The sequence below is a fragment of the Mastacembelus armatus genome, chromosome 4 (assembly GCF_900324485.2).
Source record: "Mastacembelus armatus chromosome 4, fMasArm1.2, whole genome shotgun sequence".
Classification (NCBI taxonomy): domain Eukaryota; kingdom Metazoa; phylum Chordata; class Actinopteri; order Synbranchiformes; family Mastacembelidae; genus Mastacembelus; species Mastacembelus armatus.
In genome coordinates, this window is record NC_046636.1 from 8,177,112 (window position 1) to 8,194,340 (window position 17,229).

General features: G+C 39.6%; 1 protein-coding gene across 4 annotated transcripts in view; it reads right to left on the reverse strand.

Moving 5' to 3' along the window:
* arid3a (AT-rich interactive domain 3A) overlaps nucleotides 1-14,244 on the reverse strand; it is a 41,168-nt gene extending 26,924 nt beyond the window's left edge. For 3 of the 4 annotated variants that reach the window (XM_026323563.1, XM_026323562.1, XM_026323559.1), the window contains exons 1-3: nucleotides 14,005-14,244; nucleotides 1,421-2,168; nucleotides 1,047-1,329 (exon numbers count right to left, since the gene is read on the reverse strand). In XM_026323563.1, the coding sequence (XP_026179348.1) occupies nucleotides 1,047-1,329; nucleotides 1,421-1,761 (624 nt within the window). In that variant the 5' untranslated portion in view covers nucleotides 1,762-2,168; nucleotides 14,005-14,244. The remainder of the gene's footprint in view (nucleotides 1-1,046; nucleotides 1,330-1,420; nucleotides 2,169-14,004) is intronic. The other variant, XM_026323560.1, reaches the window with a different exon arrangement.
* Nucleotides 14,245-17,229: the final 2,985 nt, after the last annotated feature.

Sequence of the window (17,229 nt, forward strand, 5' to 3'; positions counted from 1 at the left end):
ACCAATAGTGTGCTCATGGCACACTATTCTCTTTAGTTCATGTGTCTCATTTATTTAGAAAATAAATGTTTACCATGATGATCCAAGTTGCCCCAAATGGACCATTTTCATCTCATTTCATAATGTACCAAAAGTCGGTTAAATTCGAACCTGCAGAATTATTCACCAAAAGATGCGATCAAAATGCAAAGAAAGCCGTATTTAACAATAAGTGATTCAGTCTTGTTGGGTCATCAGTAGTGAACAGCTGGTGGATATTACATGGTTCCTTTGAAAGTGTTTTTATCAACAGCAGTTCTCCATGTAAACTCCCTCATAACATCCAGCTCACTAGTATGTTTACAGTAAATGGCAGCATGGTAAAGCTGTCACAATACATTCCAACTCTCACCCTCCTCCCCTGCCTGCTGCACTCAGCTTCTCTTCCTCAGCTCACAGTCCTATTCAGTCTCAGGAAACCAGATGGTTTTCACTCTTAGACCGGATTAGTTAAAAATGTCCAATCTTACCAGGCACTAAACTGCTACAGCAGAAAAACTGATTGTTGCAGAGCAGAGGCCTTTAACACATGTACCCTGCCAGTGTCAGGTGCCAAAGACAAACTTTAAAGTCACAGTTTACAGTTGATCAACATTTGGTCAGTAGACAGGTGTTAAATTCTCACCCTGGCCAGATTACTTCATATTGTCCTGAGAAAGTGACATATGCTTTTGATCGGTGTGAAGCTGGTTCCCTAGTCAACCACTAACATTTTAGAATTATGTGCTTCAGCAGTTTACTTCAGGGTAATTTAGGGATTTAGCTGATCTGAAAATCTCCACAACAACAACATGAAGTCAATGATTTTCAGTTTCTAACTAATGAACCAAACACAGTCAAAGCTGAAGAATCTAACATGACAAAATCTCCAACAGCAACGTTTTTTTTTTTAACGTGTGTTTCATCCACCATTTTGCTGTGTGATTTACATTAGTGGATCAGAATAACTTAATAGGACACACAGTAGAGGAGCAGGATGTATAGGAAGAGACACATAAAGATCCTACCTGTCTGAACTGCTCCTCGTAGGTCCATTCTCCGGGGTCCTGTCCGCCCAGATGGTTGGTTGTGCTCTGTGGGTGCAGGATGGCTACGCGGGGCTCTTGGTCAATACTTGGGCGGGCCTTCAATAGCTGAGAGTGAGGGTGAAGCTGGCGGTGAGGCAACAAGAGGATGCCTTTCCCAGGGGCCACAGCATCATGGCCTGTCGGCAAACCTTCTTCTGCCATGTCATCATCAAAGTCCTCTTCCATATCGCCTTCAAAATCCTCCTCATCCCATTTCTGTTTGCTGTGTGTGTGTGTTATAAACAGAATAATATGGTTTTACAGGCATCGGAACAAATGTCAGAAACTTCAAATGTCAGAAATTTAGTACTTACATCTGCTCCTCCTCGTCCGACCCCATCATATCCTTGTATTGCTCCTCCCCTTCTTCATTGTCATCATTGTCAACTTCCTCCTCACCACCACTGCTGCGCTCTGACATGGGGCTGGCTGACACCCTCTGCAGCCCGGCCGCTGCGGCGCGCATGGCTGCAAGCGCTGCCATCTGGGCCTGCTCTGCCTCGGGTGCTGGGTTCCCCATCGGCTCTTCCCTTCCTCCGCCACCTCGGTGGACTTGAGTGTTTTGGGCAACGGCCTGCTGCTGTAGCTGCTGCTCCATCAGAAGCTTGGCCCTCTGCTGCCTGTGCAGGTTCTCCATAACAGCCTGCAGCTTCATCTCCGGGGAAAGTGGCACAGCGCTTAGCTGCCTTCTTTCCCCTACCTCCCCCACTAAGGGGCACCAGTTGGGGGCCGGTCGGGGGAAAGTGGTCGATCGCTCAGCGTAGGGAGACCAAGTGCCAACCACACCTGTGATGAAGCCGCTAGCAGCTGGAGCTTTGGCGGTTATGATTATAAGGAAATATGGGTCCTTATGGAGAAGTGGAAAGAAGAGGAGGAGAAGGAAGATGGTTGGTCAGAGCTCTGAGACATAAAGTCAGACGTGGGCTGCAGCGGAGACAGAGGCCTCTCTGGTTTCAATGGTTTCTTCTGCAGTTGGGGAGAAACCAAAGTCGGCAGCAGAGCTGAGTCGCAGTGTTCAATGCAGCAGTGGAAGCAAAAGTGGGAGTGACAGACTACAAAGACCTAAGGGAGAGATAGCACAACAGAGAGTCAGACTGCTCCTTCCCCGCTGTCTGTAGCTTCAGTTGAAGGGCATAAGCTGTGTTGTGGCAGCACCAAAACAGTTTGACAACTTTCCTCAAAGCATGAGATCAGCCAAACATTCTCTTTTTTTAAAACTCAACTTTCCATTCAATGGCCTTTCACTAAAGTGGACACATTTAACACTATCTCCCCTAATTCGATCTGAAACTGTAAAGTAAATATGATTAAAAACTAAAAACTATACTTGAATGTTGTAATTTCATTGTTGGTATTGCATAGGTTACATTTTCCTGTTTTGCAATCCCCCTTATATTAGAGACAGTTCAAAAAAAAGATACGGGATGAAGTTGCTGCAGATGTTACTGCAAAGAAGTCCAAAATATTATTTAAGAAACTTGATTAATTATTTAGATTCATGGTGATCAATGACCTGATTCAAGTCTTGTTGCAAAGAAGCAAAAAAAAAAAAAAAAAACTCCCAAAATACACACTTTCAAACATAAAAATGCAAATTTCTGTCTAAAATGTATGCAAAGTTTAAATACATTCTCTCTGAGTTGATTTCTGTTGTGCAGCGTGCACAAGATTACTCACGCAACAGACAAAGACATGCTGCTCACACAGGACATAATGTTTTAACCTCAACAAGAGGAAGTGAAATCATTGGAAGAACCGCCACTTTCTTCACCTGGTTGGCTTGAAGCCAATATCAATTTCAGCCCACCAGCTAAAATAAACACATCAGTTAAATATTCAGAGGTGTAACCTCGCTGAGTTCTGACTGGTGTGTTTTTTCCCTTCATTAAAATGTTTTTATTTCAAGTATGAGACCCAGTGGGGAGTTTTTCTGCAGCTTCAGTAGGCGGTGATACGTCTCCTACACACCTGTTCCCAAAAATGCTCAGGACAGGTATGCAAAGCAGTCTCAGTAATTAGCAATAAGTTTCAACATTCTGGTATCAATAATGCATGATCTCTGTTAGCAACAACCTATACCCCAGAAGTTATACTCCAGGGGATATAACTGTCTGCCTTGCCCACTCTGTTTACTTAGAACATGGTCAAAACGTTGAGAAGTCTGGGTTTGAGCAGGCTGCGGCTCAGATCATTCAGGCAGCCAGAGATAAGAGCTCCAGAGCAAGTCAGCAGCACATGGGGGAAATTAAATGCAGGTGCAGGTACTGGACATGCTAAAGTCTCAGTCACGACAGGAGGCAGTGGTGACTGTGTCCCACGCCACGACTCATTCAGTTAAGGTGACTAATACATGAACAGAGAGATATCTACAAGTAGCACCTGCCCCAGCCTTGTACTTTCAGAATTTCAGGTTTTGCACTGGATGAAGGCGTGAAAGATGTTCTAAACAGAGTTTTTCAATGAATCAACTAAAAGTCATTTCTTAAATATGAAAATTTTCCATTTTCTTAGTCCAATATGAGAGTAAAGAGGATATCTGTAGGCTTTGGACTGCCAGGTGAAAGAAAACAACTTGCCAAAAAAAAAAAAACCACTGGAATTAGAGTAATAAAAAGCACCGGAAAGAGCCATAATGCAAGTAGAACCCCCCCCCCCCTACAATGGAACAAGCTGCCCAAGCAATCCACAACAACCACCAGTACAATGCACTGATGATGTTATCAGATGTTTTTTGAGGGGAAGAAACTGGGAAACAGTGGGGGGGGGGGGGGGTTCTTTCCTGTGTGTAGCTTACTGGAATTTTAGTATTAGTATTAGTATTTCCAAAGTATTGTAATGTGGAGAGGTTCTGAGCACATGTGAAAGATAAACACTACAGATGCAAGGTCTCACCACAGGCAGGCAACTTACATTATGTTCCACATCAATTCACTGGAAAATGGGCTGTTTTCCATGTCTAAAGTTTATGTAATCATGAATAGATAATGAGAAGACATCATACAAACATCCTGATTATCTCTGTAAGCATACATTATGCCAGGAGTTTCTCAGTAAAGGCAGTGCAACAATATGAGGTTCAAATAGAAAATGAGAGCTTGTGCGGCGTTACACGCATGTACCCTTCCTCACGGAAAAACTTATAATAAGATTTAATTGAAGTCAAACATTTGTTTCACTGCTCATTTTCACAGGGCTGTATTTAACTCTGACAATACATCTACCTTTAAAATAATTATTAATTTGTAAGATTACAGAAGAGCAAAATTACCTTCGAATAACCAATGCTTTTTTTTTTTTTTTTTTTTTATAGCAAGACTCATTCTGCAGACGTGTTAAGTGCAGTATGCACAGGAACAAATTATTTCAGTCACCCTATACTGTAGGCTGTATGTTAAAAAATGTTGCGCAACAAAATAGGAGCTGTGAAACTTGTGTTTCTTCAGAGGGTGAAGGAAGTGACAACTGCATGAACAGATGCAGGAGGGCAGCTGATAGCTATTCAATATTGATTCATGACATTCTTTACAGTGATAACTGAAACGCTGAACGGCTGCAGTTGTCAGATGGAGAACGGCACTAGTATAAACAGGATGAAAGCATCTTACCAAACTGGATCTGCTGTGACTAAGACATCTTGTCTCTGTTCTATGTACTGCAACTACAATGCAAAACATGCCAGTGGACCCAGAGTGGAACGATATCAACAACAACTTGTGGCACCAGCGGATTATAAAGTTATTTAGAAGTAAGGTGCGAAGTCGTTTCAACATCTTAAGTAAGCAAAGAAACACATATGCGAAAGGGAACATATGCAACATATGGGGCATATCTGTAATTTCAAGACAGAAGTGACTACAACAAAGCCGTTCTGTTGACTTTTCATGTGCAGGGGGAAGCAGAAGTGGTCGCTTTGTTTCATGCCACCATTTATCACAAGCATCATGATTTCCTACATACTAGATGGTGCAAATTACATTGCACCACTTAACATGTTTTCCCCGCTTCCCCAAATGGAGTAACGCATTTGATGTTTATAAAACTTTTTATATTACAGCAATCATAGTCATGCAAGGACAAAAATACTTAGAAAATAGGTACAAGATGTACTGTGTTTCTGTAAAGAAGAGCTAAGGAGTAGTCTTTTGTTTTCTACATGTTTACATGAATCCTGGCCAAAGGGGAGGATAAAACACGGTCAGGGACTGAGTATAATCTATAGTCGTTTTCAGTTATGTTTGATCAAAAAGAGAAGGTCTATCGGTTTTAAACTCCAGATACTAAAACAGCTGATCTCACTCCTTATGATAAACTAATACTCAGTAAAAACTGATATATAATAATATGCAAAAGGTGAATGCAGCTATTTCAGATATGTGGACTACAACATTTACACTTTTTATCAAAGTTTGTTTTTGCCATCAAGAATTATATTGTGTCAAACATTCAGTTTGGCATATAAACCAAAAGCTGCCATTATTCCAGATGTTTTACATTACATCTTGAATTTTTCAAGTTCTTAACTGAAAAGGGCGCTTTGAGCACCAGTTCTCAATACTGTTCAAGCCACACACCCTGACTGCAGTTCAGAAAGGCTGTAGATTGCCTTTGGCATCTCATTGGCTAGAGTAATAGGGGCGTTTAATATCTAAACCACAGCTAACTGTGAAATCAAGCAGTCTTAGTGGTCAGGGGCCAGATCCCCTAAAACCCCCCTGCTGGTATCTTTTACACTGTGGCTATGTTGGGAAATTACCACACTGCACTGGGTAATTTCTTTACATTTCTTTACATCAACCCCCCTGGGACAGGAACCAGTTATCTGGAAATGTGACTTTATTCAAAAACCGTTGTACAGACAAATTCTAAGAGGAAGCTGCTGTGAGTAACATATACAATACCTGTGTGTCTGAGGAAAAGGTCATTTGAATGGAAAGAATTATTTGTTTCTTCTAGTTTATTGCTAGAGCTTTATGTAGAAGTTCTGAATTCAATACTTTGCCTCCCAATCAATATGAGCACTTAGCATCTTGTGTTTACTAGGGACCAAAGGACAAATGCAAATCCTGCTGCCACGACCAACATGTAGTGATTTTTCTTTTAAGGAAAGCAATCTGCTTTAGCGATCACTCTTTGTGCAAACCCAAAATCCCATCTATTATCTGACTTTACATTTTAAGGCATACGTTTGGAAAAAGTGTAACTTATCTTGTTTCACTTGTGTCTGAATCCCAACGCACACAGGATTTCTGCTCACTACACAGTATCACATATTGCTTTTACGCAAGATAAAAGACAATCCCTGGAATTGCCGAGCTGACTGTAAGGTCCTCAGGGCTCATTTAACACCTTAATTGGCTCAAAGGAGGCTGGCCTGCTGAGACAGGAGTTCATGTGGGGGCAGGGAGGGGACGAGCCACCAGAAACTGACAGTTGACTGAACATATAAAGTTGAAATGATGAGAGTGAATGGGTTAATCCTCTTTTTTTCTTTTTAGCCCACATTTGAGAGGTGGAAGGTCTGAGCAAACAGCATGGAGTGATAAGAATGAAAGCTAGGGGTCTAATTCCAACAAGATAAAGAGACCTACTTATATTTATATATATATTATATATTTACACACACACGCACGCACGCACCCACGCACGCACACACACACATCTGTTTCAGTGACTGAAGAATCTTCATTTCTAAAGCATCTTTTGCCTTAAATAAGAAAGCCTTGAAGTTTGAGAAGGACTAGGTGAGGCCTTTCTGAGACTTGAAACTAGGTATTAAAATGAAGTGTCTGACTGTTCTGCTTCACTGAAAAATCAGAGAGAACTAGACCCTTAAAGTGGTAATCCACAAGATTTATGTTTCATCTCCACTGCTGGTGCTAAGTGCTCTTGGCCGGTGTCTCTGCTCTCGACTTTCTAAAGATCACATGTAAATCAGCGTGGGTGGTACTGTAATATCGTCCAGGGATTTCTGTTGATGCAGCTTTGCGTTTCTGTAGTACTTGCTGTACTGTACTTCATCAAATTACTGATTACATAGTAATGATCAGGCTACCTGTTCTAAATATCCAACCTAACTTCTACTAAACAGAAGATTACTATCATATCCATCTTATGTTTATGGCGTATAGGTTTTAGCATATTATCACTCACCAGATCAGTACGGCCAGTACTGAAACAGGATTTGTCTTGATGCTATCAATGCATACATCCCTGAACAAATAGGAGCAGAACGTTTTTTTTTTTCCAGTTCATCTCTTTTTAATATTGATATTTACTTTGGACCCAGTTACACAATCCTGACACTTTAATGTATATCTTTAATATATAACAATGCAGCACAAGACACTTCTGAACAACTATAAATATAAGTAGCTTCTTGACTTCTCTCTCATATTTTACAAGTGCCTGGAGCTACATTGCACAATATTAAGGGACCTTAAGGAAAGTCGAACCACACCTCTCCTATTCAAACTCTTTAAGTCAATTTCTGTTTACACATGTCTATATATATGTCGTAAAATAGCGGCAGAGATGTAAATGTATTTTAACATGTAAATCGTTCAGCTTTCACAGAATCTTACCTTTGACTGAAAAACATTGTGCACAAACAAATAATTAGCTTCAATTAATAGCTTTGAGCATGGCTAACAGACTTTCTGTCTCTTTTCCCTCCCAAGACTACAACACCAACTGTAAATGGTATGAGGCAGGTATGTCAGTAGAATTTAACTCAATCCATCCAATGCTATGTTATGTACTCTGATCCAAGCCAAGATTTGAAAAAGTAATAATAATAATAATTAGAATACCCTTAAGTAATATTGTATTTCATCTAAAAAGAACATGACATGGACTTACTTGCATGGATATTACAATTAAAAATGATTAATTTAGATAATTGATTGTTTATAAATTACTTTTCTATATAGAATATATTCATTTTGCTTGAAATTCTTTTATTTGCAGCATTCACTCTTCATGTAAACACGTTAATGAGCACGTTTAATGTAAGAGAAGGTAGAAGGAAGAGTAACCACGTAGCCGAACAGAAGCAATTTATGAGCCTTTCTACATAAAAAACAGAGGAGAGGGTGATAAAAACAAGAACTTGGTCAGTGGTGCTGGTCTTGATTAGGCGTCCCTCTCTCACATTCCTTGCATTATTACCTCGCAAGGCTATAACACAGGCTCCATTGAACTCCTCTGCGCCAACAACAAGATCATTGAGGAAGTGTCGCATAGGCTGGTCACGCACTTTCCACTGACCCCTTCCAGTGAGCCAAAGCAACACAGTGAGGTAAATCTGATTAGCCCCAGATATTCCATAAATTATATTGACATATAGCAAAAATAATCCAAAGATCCACTTCTCAGCAGGGAATTCTGTGTCCATCTATCAAGCAACAGGGTTCGACTGTGCAAGCAAGCGAGGCTAAAAGTAATTTGTTTCAACTGTTACATCTAGAGATAGAATTTCATGTTCAGTAGAATAAACACAAAATGTCTGGGTTCAGTCTAGAAGTCTCCTGGTATGAAAAATAAAATACGTGTGACTTGGGTAAAGAATGATCTAAAAAAAAAAAAAAATCTCACGATTCAAACCTTTGCTCTTGAAGTAAAAGAGGTCAAACACTGTGACCTTAAACAAAATACTCCAATGTGGGCTGAAAAGATAAAAGATTTCTATATGTTAAACAAGTAACAATTTAAGATGAAACATCCCACAGGAACAATGCACAGAAAACTTTTGACTTTGCTATATGAAGTCTAACAACATGAGAAGTCATCACATGAACGGTTAAAAAAAGTCTCTGCTGATTCAGCTGAAAGGTTTGCAGGCGTTCATGTCTACCACCTCACTTGTGGATATTGACCTCGCCATGTTACAATCCGGTCTAGCTTCACGTGGAGACTGTAGTATTATGAGAGCAAACATAAATCTCATGTGATGACAGCTGTAGTGGAGAAACAGAGGTCATTCTTACAGAAGCAAACAGTCACTACTGAAGAAAAACAATGGCACTTGAATTATGGTTAACTCCAGTCGACTAGTTAAATATGCCATATTTACAAGTCAAGCTGATCCGGTTTTTTCTGTGTCCATACTTTTATAGCTTAATTAGTACTTTAATATCTATACAACTCATATAAATCTGAAATTCTTAAGTTGCACATTCGCACATTTGGAATTTCTGGTGTCACATTTACAATGAGCTGCAGAAGCAACCCACCAAACCTGTGTCAAACTTGGCTTTGCCTTAAAAAGTGGGAGTCCAGCTGCATGTTGCTGCTCGCAGAGTTCAACACACTGCTATTGTAACTAGACTGATGGTATGATCATAGTTCCTCGAGTGTGAGACAGGGAGGGTGAGGGGTTTACATTTTAACTGCATTGACTGAATGTCCCAAACTGGATTAACTTGTTGGTTTATATGGTTGACTGTATGTCACGTCACTGCATTGTGATCTTTAACAATCAAGTCTTTTGTCTGTATAGAGGTGATGAATGAGTGCAAATCTTAGATAAAGAGCTCTGTGCATTGTACAAGGAGTCATCAAGAACAAAAATGGTCACATCAGTGCTAAATGTGGGTTATAGTTTCATGTGCAGACACTCTGACCAATAAAAACTGGCTGCCATGTCTGCTCATGATGGAATGTGCATCTTTTGGCATGGATCTGATTAAATTAGCTCTTGATTGCTCAGGAAGCCCACCAACGCTAAACAGACACAAATATCAAATACAAATGCTTCAGGTTTGATGGACATGTCAGCATGCTGCAGCTGCGTGCTGGTATCCAGGCAGACAAGTACCAGGATAGAGCACGGTGATTGGCATTGAACCCAGTGACTGCCACTGAATGAACATAAAAGCCAAAAGTCATAACAGCATGGTTCAGGGACTGCAGGGCATCCCAACATCTCAGATCCTTCCTTACCCTCCTGTGTGCTTGCGTCAACGTAAGTGCTGCTGGGATTTCCCCATGGCTTCAGCCCAAGCAGTGAAGTAACTTGTGAGTTTTTTTTTTTCTTTCTCCTGCAGTTTTTGGCAGGATAACAGAGTCAAAGCACCACGTGCCTTCAGAAATGTAGCTTTTGGCACAGGAACAGCTGAAAGTCGGCCAAGCCACACAGCTTCCCACTTCTTTAATGGCAGGGAAACTTGTGGTGTGTAGACAGCAGTCCGATTCACAGCGATAAAACTCATGCTGGTATTTACAGGTGGGTTATTATTGAAAAATTCAAGTGGCACAGTGTAGTCCTTAAGGCAAAGCCTTGACAGGTTATTTTAATGCACTGACAAAATAAAAAAAAACTGCCTTTACGAGCCTGTAAAGGATTATAGTTTGAGAATAACAAGACAGACGTCAGACCCGTTTGTCTTGTCTGCGCATGTTTGCCTGCCATTAATTCACAGCCACTAACCAGTTTAGTGGCCATCAGCCAGCGACTGCCACTCACTCAGTCATGATGCTCCGAGATAAACTGAGCACGTTATTTGCATTACACTTGTAGAATCCAAATGTTCTTCAAACTACCTTGGGCTAAGATCAAACATCTGTGATGACAGGAAAATGCGTGGATTTCTGCTTGTAAACAATTGTGAGACTACAGACCATGACTTGTATCAGTACATGTTCATTGAATAAACTGAACCACAGAAGGCGTGTACAGACATCGCAGAAGTCCGGTACATAACACTAATAACATTACTATTAGTACAGTACCTTTGAGTGAACCCGAGTAGGCTTTAATGCAGATCACACCCCTTATCTGATCAGAAAAGGGGCCAGAGGTACAGTTCCAGGGGGACAGTTTCAACACGTCATAAGGAGGAAGGCACACCAAATAGACTCTGCAAAATACACTTGACAAATGAATACATGATACCAGAGGTAAGTGCACTTCTGATATCATGGCCATTTCTCACAGGCTGGAAAAATAGTCAATAGTCAAATAAGGCCCTGCAGTTAATAAATATTTTCACTGTTTTTATTGTTTCATGAAATAAACCATTAATTTGATTTCTAAACTGATCTGATCAAATCCTTTATGTGTTTAACACATTCATTTTCAGACTGGGTTTTACATATAAAGGATCAATGCTGCTTGCATAGCGCTTGTAATAAAATGACCAAGGAAGACATTAACTTCTATCAACTTCAACAAACGAATACCTCCTGAAACCTGCAATTCAAAGTGATGCATAGACAATAAGCACACTTTATTGTTAGAAATTAATAACCAAAATTCTTCAACATGTGAAAGCACAATATTGTTCTGTCATGTCTGGTCATGGTCTACCACTATTTCAACATCCACCTTTGATGGGAAATGACAGTTTCTACAACAACACGGGCATCAGTTCTTCAAATCAAGGGCAACAAACATTTTTATGTAAACCTGGTTTCATAACAGAGTGTTGCTCATTAAGACCAGCTTACATCATTGCAAATATAAGGTGAGACCGTTTAAGACTGAAGACATACACAACCAAATATACGTTTGGACACAAAAGGTTAAAGTGTGTCCAAACATTTGACTAGTTACTGGTCACTGCTTTATTTAGCACCTCGTGCTTTCTTTGCATGCTACATGCACTTTTAAGTGGAAGACTTTGCATAGGAGAGCATCTTGTGAGATCAAAAATTTTCTTCAAGATGAAATTTAAATGTTAACTGGTTCTATGCCAAAGTAGTTTCAAAGAACATTATTCGAGCAGTGGGTGGTGGTGAGATCTTACTCCTGTTGTTCAGATTTGCAGTTCCAGTTTTTAGATATCAAAATCTCGTTTTCTCACCAATGTGTGATGTCCCAGTAAACTCCAAACTCCACGCCTTTAGGTTAAACAAACTTTCATAACTGTGGTTCTGTCAACTCAGTTACACAGTTGACTCAAACATACGGGTCAATATCTTGTATTCTTCCAACAAAATGACATATCTGTTTAAGGTTTTTATAACAAAGTCCTAAATGCTTTACATGGCTTTAAAAATCAAACCAGCTTCCTGTACCTGTGCTCCCCCACCCACAGCCACTTGGTGAGAAACTGTAAAACCAACCACAAACCAAATGCTTCTCAGTTTTGGTTGTGAGGTTTGTCAGCCTGGTGTAACCAACTGGAATCTTCTAAAAAAAAGGCTTTACAAGGACCTCTTGAGCTTTTTCAACCAACTTATGATGAAATTTTTACACCCCCCTTTGATGTTGGTAAACCTCATTAAGAAGCATACACTGCTTATTATATACATTTGATTTTCCAAACAGCCTGTCATAGTGTCGGAACCAAAGGATGTTGAACCTGTGAATGTTTTGACTTCACTTGTCTCAATCTCAGCCGCTAGCATGATACTAAAAGACTCTTTTATCCACCTACTCCACTTTTCACACTAGTCTTTTGCACTTCCACAGAACAACTGGAGGGATTTCACCTATAGGGAGTTGGCACAGTCCCCCGACTTTTGTGAAATCATTTCAGCTGGATGTTAAAGTGCTGACGTGCTGAGATGTATTTACATCGTGAAACGCGTCAACTGCTTGTCCTGCACCTAAACCGGACTGAAATTTGTTCCTATCTATGGATCTAGTCTGGCAAAACCAATAACGTTATTAGCACAACATTCCAACACCATCACCACTGTGTTTCTGATATTATTGACATGGGCAGGGCTGCAATGAACAACTACTTTCATTATCAATTAATACTGCTTTGCCAAAAATCGTGTATAAAACAGAAATAACAAAAGATGTGTAAGATGATGACTGTATACTTTGGTTTGTCTGACTGACAAAGATATATTTTCACAAAGATATAAAAGACAAAGTAAAGAATCTTTACATCATATTAGTGATCATGTTATATATATATATATATATATATATATATATATATATATAACGTTATATATTTGATTGTCCTATACAGACCAACTTCCAGTCACCTTTACCTCTGACTCATCCTATAGTCTCTGTTTTGACCCTGTACAATTTTGCCTGGGCAAATTTCATTGAAGGTCCTGTATTACATGTTGTCACATGCACTATCTTCTGTATCTAACTTAAAGGGTAACAGTATGCAACATTACACAATCAGCAAGGTGATGTTTAATGGCGTTGTAAAAGAGAGCAACACAAAAAAAAAAAAAAAAAATGGTGGGTTCAAATTGCACAGGACGTGCCGCCACCATGAGCAAACTCGACTGAAGATGAACTGCGGTTAGCAAATGTCACTACAAATCTTTAACAGCAAACACACAACAGTTGGTTTACACCTTAAGCTACAAGCACCGGGTCTTACTGTAAATAATCAGCCTGAGGGCAGCAGCAGCAGCAAACCAAGTCGGGCTTTATATTTGTGACAGCCGCAAATTCAAGTCAACTGTCGGAATCTGAACGTTAGCCGGTAACAGTTCAAACCGAGTTAACGGGGGAAACTTGAACATTAGTCGTTAATAACGTCACACTTTGACGTTAACATCGTTATAGTTGACGGTAACCACGATGGTGCTAGCTTTCTTTTACCGTACTATTATTTATTTTATTTTTTTTGGAATTGCACTCTATATTCGGTAAGAATTCGGTGAAAGAGTCGAATAGCAATAAATAAATAAATAAATAAACATACGAAAAGCAAATACCGACTGTTCTGTTAAATTATTAGCAGCGTTAGGAGAAATAACAGTGGCCGTACACTCAGCCTCGGTGGGTGACATACGGCAGCTGAGTCCATCCGCTACCTTAGTGATACACTATCGATCAGGCGATGTGATAACGTCGTATCGATGTAAAACGCTGCGTGTGTAAAAGGCTCGAACAACAGAAGCAACACAAAAGCACCAAAACACGTTGTTTAGAAACCGACTCAGACGCAAATAAAAGCAAATAATGTAAACTCACCACGTCGGCTTCCGTTCGGCTTTTGCACTCTGTGGAAGCGGAAGAAACATTCCTGTTTTTCCCTTCTGTGAATCCAGCCTATTTCCCCCACCCCAACCCTCCAGATTACACACAGGCGGCAGAGGAGAGGTGGTTTGTGTGTTTCTCAGCTGGAAATTAAGTTGTTTAAACTGAGTGCATGGTATCACCGCGCTCGGCTATTGCGTGTAATTGTGTTTTCAGACTTTGAGTATGGTTCAGTCAGTCAGACAGAGAGAGAGAGACGGAGAGAGGCGTGGAGAAACTCTCCGGTCTGCACAGTCAGATCATTGGTTGACAAACAGCAATCAGATGCAAATTCCTAACCTCTGAATCAGCAGGGGCCAGCCCCTCAAACACCCCCACCGCCCCCAGAGCAGGGGCTGTCGGTAAATTCAAGGGGGGATGAAAAGAAGGCAATACAACCCCTGCTGCATAAGAACAGAAGAGTTACTCCAAGGTTACTTTTGATTTCATGAGGCAGAAGTAAAATACAACAATGAACTTGGCAGGTTTGGTCAGCCTATAAGTCAACAATAGCCCCGTCCTCTGCCAGACAGCACTGCTTTTGTTTCTGTTCACCCACTGTAATGCTACAGCTGCCACAGATCAGGCTTTGGTTGTGACAAATCAGAGCATAAGAGTTTTCTAGTACCATTAACCAGCCACAGTTTGTAGAGGGTTTGGAGCAAACTGAGAAAAATGATGGACTGTTGTGGATCTCAGTCCTGCTGCAAATGTCAGACTATTTACTGGAATCCTTTTGCATTTATCTGTGTGTGTGTGTTTCCTGCTATGATGATCTCATCATAAAGATCACTGTCCGAAATCTGGAAGCTGAAGTTTCCTTTGGATCACTCTGCCATGTAGGCCCTGTCCCATTCCTGTGCCAGCTGCACCTTCCTACAAGTGCAGTTGTATGAGGGTTCCCTTTGCCTTTCTGCACAGCAGAAGTACAGTTTTTTTTTTCTCATGAAGCTTTTTTGGTCTTTCAGATCTTGTTTTGACATCCACAGTTCCCTTAACTGCTATTTTTAATGACATTTCATACAGTGGAGCTGGAAGCATTTGGACATCTTTTTATAGACTCCCTATAAATCTGAGTGGTGACAGGACTATAAAGGGGACAAAGACAAAGAAAACAGTATTTGAGATGAAACAATTTGTTGATTGATCTATTATGATAATTGATGAATGAGTGAAGTTATTTTGCAAACTTCCTGTTTCTAGTATTTTATTTTCGAGAAGTCTCTGCTGCTCTTTGTCATAGGCAATAATAATAAAGACCAAAGCATTAATGAATTCATCAAGAAAGCAATCCGGTGATTAATCATAAAGAATTAAGTTGCTAGTCACAGCCCTTTTTGAAAGTAAAAAAAATCATTCATTTTCTGCATGAAAAATGACATATATACAAATATAAATCTGAAGATATTAAATTACAAATTTGTCATGAAACTGGCAGTGTGTTTGCATTTCCTCTCAAAGATGATTTTTAATGACGGTCCCTTAGAGGCCCTGTTCAGCAGGAGGCTGAAGGGAAAATGAAATATTCTAGTGTGAAACTGCATAAAATAGCTGTTCCTAATATTACTACCTATACCCTTATTGGTAATTTAGTTTTATGTAAATTATTAATACAGTTTCATTTCATTTCATAAAACTTCCTGACATTCATTTAGAAAATATGAAGGAGGGTAAGTAGTTTATTTGGCTGAGGGTAACTCACCTGCAAACTCAAAAGATCAGACTGAGATAAATCGATTAACAATACTAAACACAAGATTGTGTTTGAGATATCAATAATAACTGTAGCCATTAGTCATATTTGAAGCAAAGTTAGACTTAACCTTAAAAATCTGCAATTGGTGTCTGGTTTTGATGTTTTTATCAAAATGAACAAAACATAAAAACATAAAAATCTCAGGTAAGGCAGTACTATTTCAGCACAGAAATACTGTAAGGCTGCAATTTCAATTTTTTTCATTATTTATCCACCTGACACTTGTTTGTGTGTAATAATTGTCAGAAAACATATTCACATTGCTTTTTTTTTTTTTTTTGGTCTGACCAACAGTGAAAAGCTCAGATGTTAAGTTTCATAGCAAATGGAAATATTCACATTTGAGACGCTGGTGCCAATGAATGTTGGCATTTTTGTTTAGAAATTAACCAAATTACCACTGGAATATTGGTGGGTTTCTGGGGAAATAAGGAAACTGCTTGTATGCGGGGGTGGGGGTAATTGGGGCCCAAAAACAAATCTTTGCCCAAGGGCACTCTAAAAGTTTAGTTTGGCCCTGTGATTTAAAACTATACAACTTTAAGACTTTTTTTCATAATTGTTAGACGTAAACTTGTGCTTATGTATCACATTATCAACCCAGAGGGAAAAAAAACAAAAACAAGGCAACATAAACAAAAGACTGGCCAATTGACACACAGACCAAACCACATGGTACAAACTAACAAAAAATAAACCTTTCTGCCACATTTAAATAAAGCTTTTCTGTCCTCATTACAGAATTGTTGTCAGCTGCAAAAAGGAAGTCGCCACATCACCTATCTCCACCAATGACTTTACTCTTGGAGGAAAAAAACTGTGCTGTGAATGATCAGTGGTTGGTGGTCGGTTTCAGCTGTTTACTAAAATAAAGCGCGCAAGATATTTAAAACAGAAAAACGATCCTCTGTCTCTCTCATCACATGTAATGGGATCCAGGAGAGAAATGTGTTCATTGCCCTGACACAGTGAGAGATGACATTAAAATCAAATGTGTGGCTGGAGTGACGACAACTATAATTTTACACCCAATACCAAAATAATTATAGATGACTTGCATTTCAGCTTAAACGAGCCTCTGCCAGTGTCCAGTTTCATACCCACAATTATATGAGCACCAAATAACAACAAAAAGTAAGTGATGAAAACACAATAAAATGCAGAACATATATTTTAGAAACCATAATGTATTATATCCTTACTGTAAAAAAGCAGAAAACTGTGTTGGATTTTTGAGCGTACCTTAGTTATAAATGAAGCCAAAGTGCACAGTGGCGCTGTTAGTTTCTGTTTCAATATAAAGTTTAATTCTCCCAAATATTTAGAGCAAGGGGCAAATGAAGGTGGGTCACATGCAGTTAAACAACATGTAGTTGTGAACTTCCTTCCTACAGTATAGTATATTCATGTTGATTGGTTTTACT